This window comes from Pundamilia nyererei, unplaced genomic scaffold, assembly GCF_000239375.1.
Source record: "Pundamilia nyererei isolate P.nyererei 1_Seehausen unplaced genomic scaffold, PunNye1.0 scaffold00060, whole genome shotgun sequence".
NCBI lineage: Eukaryota > Metazoa > Chordata > Actinopteri > Cichliformes > Cichlidae > Pundamilia > Pundamilia nyererei.
The window spans coordinates 2,022,273-2,026,657 of record NW_005187461.1 but is presented as its reverse complement, the minus strand read 5'-3'; the positions used below and the strand labels follow the sequence as shown (position 1 = coordinate 2,026,657).

The 4,385-nt window shown below is 40.0% G+C and overlaps 1 protein-coding gene across 1 annotated transcript in view; it reads left to right on the top strand.

The window, feature by feature from the left end:
* ttc38 (tetratricopeptide repeat domain 38) overlaps positions 1–4,379 on the top strand; it is a 9,293-nt gene extending 4,914 nt beyond the window's left edge. The window contains exons 10-14 of the mRNA XM_005734806.2: positions 1,186–1,267; positions 1,677–1,842; positions 2,986–3,145; positions 3,572–3,645; positions 4,008–4,379. Coding sequence (XP_005734863.1) covers positions 1,186–1,267; positions 1,677–1,842; positions 2,986–3,145; positions 3,572–3,645; positions 4,008–4,095 — 570 coding nt within the window. The 3' untranslated portion in view covers positions 4,096–4,379. The remainder of the gene's footprint in view (positions 1–1,185; positions 1,268–1,676; positions 1,843–2,985; positions 3,146–3,571; positions 3,646–4,007) is intronic.
* The last annotated feature ends 6 nt before the right edge of the window (positions 4,380–4,385 follow it).

Sequence of the window (4,385 nt, the reverse complement as noted above, 5' to 3'; positions counted from 1 at the left end):
TTTGGTGGGTTTTGTTTTTGGTTTTTTTCTGTTCGTTTGTTTGTTTGTTTGGATTTTTTGCCTTGTTCACATGATAGTACTTTTTTTTTTTTTGTATGTGCCCATAGATTACACATTTTCCTGCATCCAACTGGTTTGCCGCTGGCGTAACCAGTTTCACAATGGCAGTGTTTGTAATCGCAATTCGAGTTCTATTTTTCTGTACTTTTGTCATATTGGAAAATTATAAATAAAATTGTCAAAAAAAAATACACTCACTTAAGTCTATTAATAAGGGGTACTGAAGGTCGTACATTGTCTGGTAATTTGACAAGGTGAAGACCTGTTAACTTACAGCATACAAATTATTTGCTCGACATCACGCGCTGAATCGATCAATGCTCAGAGCAATGGGAAAGTCCAAGGAACTTGTGTAGATTCACACAAGTTGGAAAGGTCTCTTTCTAAACAACTGGAAATTCTAAGATCATCAAACTTCAAAACTATTGTACATAAGTAAAAGTTATTCAGGTATGTCACAGCTTTGCTAAGGTCTAGAAGAAGACCCCAAACTGTCAAAAATCCTGCCATGAACAGGAAGCTGCTGGAACACCAGGCTGAGCGTCCACAGTGAAGCATCGCTATGAACCGAGAAACAAAGCCCCTGCTGCAAAGTTCAAGCACAACTGAACTGAACCCACAGAGACGAGCCTTGTGGAGAAAAGTTTTATGGTCAGACAAGACAAAGATTGAGCTGTTCGACCACAATGACGAGGAACGTTTGGAGAAGTAAAGGTTAGAATAGGCTACCAGCTGTCAGTCAAGGTGTGGGTAGCATCAAGCTCTGGGGCTGTTTTCCTGCAGTTGATACTAAAGGACTACCTCCAACTTCTTCTTTACCTCAAGTCAACAGCTAGACAGCTGAAACTTGGATACACAATTGGGTCAGTGATCTTAAACACACTTTGAAACTGGTTTATTAAGTGACATTTAACCAAATAGTAGTTATATACTGTATGTATGTGGCCCAGTTCTTGTTTTTTATAGTCCTTAAAGATGTATGCTCTACAATTAGTTAAACCCTGGAAAAAGAACAAAGAGCAAAATGCCCATGACATTCATGCCCATGACGAGTGCATGTAAACGTCTGTATGTCCTTTGGTGATTAGAATGAATAGTGATGACGGTGTGTTGTGTTCAACTAAGGTTTTCAGGCGTTGCAAGGCCTCGGGAGCCATGTTGGACATTGTAGATGCCTGCTCGTTACTTTACAGATTGGAAATGGACGGTAAGATATAGAACAAACTGCATGCTAAAAATACATCTCAGACACTCATCACACTCTGATTAAAATTCAGGAGTAATGCTTTTTTTTTTTTTTGTGCTCATAGAATATGTTTAAAATGATGCCAGCTGGCAAAATGCTCCAACATTTCCTAATGTGTTACTAATGGACTGATGGGCAACTGGAACAAATAATTTAAGATAATTTAAGACAGTATGGTGTTGAGTGAAACTGCTAATGAGGTGAGATAATCTCAGTTGCCATCCTTCATTAATTTGAACCTCAAAAGTGCTTTGTTGGAAATTAAGGTAATTAACAGAACCTCTGACCACATTTTCTTCCTGCTCTGTTTTACAGCTGACTATGCAGCCTTCAAGCTGTATTAGCGTGTTTGTGTTTCTGCATGTTTCAGGAGTGTGTGTGAAGGAGCGTTGGCAGGAGCTGCTCCAAGTAACTCGGCCTCACACGGACGATCACGTGACCTTGTTTAATGACCTTCACTTCCTTATGGTGTCGCTGGGAGCTAAAGAGACTGGGACTAGTCGGCGTCTGCTGGAGGGCCTTCAGGAATTGGCGAAGTAAGTTTCGTGCCATTTCTTCTCTTCACTGCACACCTCAACACTCTGTCAGGCTTACATAAGAACAACACAAGCCTTATGTAAAATGGAGACAAGACTGAGCGTAGGATGTGAGATAGAGTGAATACAGTCAGAGAGAGGGGCTTCCCTCTGCAGCAGATGCCTCTGAGGTTATAATGGCCTGTGCTCTTCGTTTCGTCGAGCATACAAACCACAGAACAGCTCACATTTAAAACCAGTCCTTAAAGCTGTCGTGCTTTCACTATTACTTAAGACGTGTTGGATTTCTTTGAAAGTGAGTTAAGTAAGAAAATGTAATTTTCTCCTCATCGCAGCTTTACTTTGAGTGTATTAGACGAGCTGCATGCATGTTCAAACGCAGCATGCATCAATTACATCTAGCATATTACTTTTATTACCTGGGTCTTTGGAGGATTGCATAGTTTAAACTATTCCATATTTTTCCATATGGTAATTATACAGTCAGAGGCAGTGACTCAGAGTATTTGCTAATCTGAGAAAGCTTAAGGACAGTGAAGTGAATCCTTCTCAGAGGTCTTTGCAGCTTTCCCTCTAGATTGACTGCTGTAGGGAGGAGACTGGGCCGCAGAAGTTTGGATAAGTGCAACAGCAGCATTTTCTTTTTCCAAAGACAAACCTAAGAGAGTCATTCTCTGAAGTCATTGCAGATGGACTCACAGTGACATAACAAGTGTTTAAATTCACATAATATTAGATGCACTTCACTGAACTCGCTTCTGTTCAGTTCGTCTCCATTTGTGTGAGGAGGGCAGACTTAGACACCAATATGCTATCACACATGGAGAGCCTGCCACAAGGGAAACTACCACAAAAGATAAAGGAGAGGGAAATATTCCTGTGTCTTTACAAGTCAGCAAAAAATGTAGAAATAAACTAACTAGCCACAGAGTGTCTTTTTCCAGAATGTGTTCTTTATGTTTGCTTTAATTTTCTTTTTGCACGACAAACCAGATGCCTGGATTTCTACTCTCACAAAATATTTAATGCTGATGCTTTCTTTGAGATGCAGCATTAACAGTTTTTAACTTGTTACTCTGTATCTTTGGCTTCTTTTATAAGAAAAGTTGTTTCCTTTTTTAAAACCGTGTTTTTCTTGCACAGGGAGCCAGGAGACAATCAGCAGCATCAGCTGGCCGGGACTATAGGGATACCAATGTGCCAGGCTATGCTGGAGTACAACCAGGGTAACTACGGTCAAACTGTGGAGCTACTATACCCTTTACGCTATCGCATGGTAGACATAGGTGGCAGTGATGCACAGGTAAGTCTCAAAGAATTTATTAACTGTTAAAGAAAATCATTTCAAACTGCAGCTCTCCTAGTGAACTGCTGAAAATGTTTAAGCCTCGAGGCTTTGCTATCTTTGGATATCATTGCTCATACTTTGTTTTCTTGAGCAAAAGTGAAATCCTTGATGCTGTAAAAACAGGTCAGAGGTTAGGAGTGTTGTGCAGAAAAGCTGCAGTCTTTCTATCTATGAACATACCAGACCGTGTGAACATGTGGAGTGCAGTGCACCAGTGTATGAATAATGAACTCTTTCATGTTATTTTTGTTCTGAGAACCGTTCTCTAAGGCGTCACAGTTTACATAAAATGTAACACAATCTAACACAAAATGCAGAATGTCTTTTTACAACTGAAAGAGGTTTGTGTCTAATAATGTGTTTGTGTATTGTTGTTTTCAGAGGGATCTGTTTAATCAGCTGCTTATTCATGCTGCGATGAAATCAGAGAATAAGCAGCACCAGAAGCTGGGAAGGTAAGGAGCAGCAGGGATTTCAGGCTTCATGCTTTGGGGTGTTTTCCCCCCAGTATCAGTGTGCTTTTGCATGGGAATATGCCAGAAGATTGTGCGAGGGGAAATAAAACCCCATCTTTCATTCACTGAAACACTGAAATTCCAACATAGTTTTGTTGCGATTGCTGTCCACTCCGATTTTCTTTAACTGCTTTCCATCTGCATACAGAGCACGAGCTGCTTTCATGCTCCTATTATGTAACTGACATCCATGTCTGTACAGCATGTTATACTTTCATTATTGATCAGCTTAGCCTCTCAGCCTGCAGTCTCTTTGAATCTGTGTTCATGTCTTTGCACTGTCTTGTGCTGAATTTCCCCAGATGTCTTCTGGCAGAGCGCGATGCCGTGAGGCCAAACTCCCCTCTGACCCATCGTCTGATGCAGAAAGCTCTTGCACTTCAGGACTAGAGGTGCACAAACCAGTTCCCATACAAAAAAAACAACCATTGTGGGTTTAAAAGATTTAACTATCAAGAGCTTGGAGTGTTAAGAGAGTGGAAACCTTTCATGCAAATCTCATTGTAGTTTGCATTGAAGTTCTTTCTTACTATAGACTCCAAGTATTCAATAATTAATACACAGCTGTAAGCTAGTCTGACATGAAAAAATATGTAAAATTGAATTATTCAAATTTCTGCAATAACTTATGTGCAAAAAAAATGTAATTTTATTCATTCCAAAAATTGTTAATTTTATTC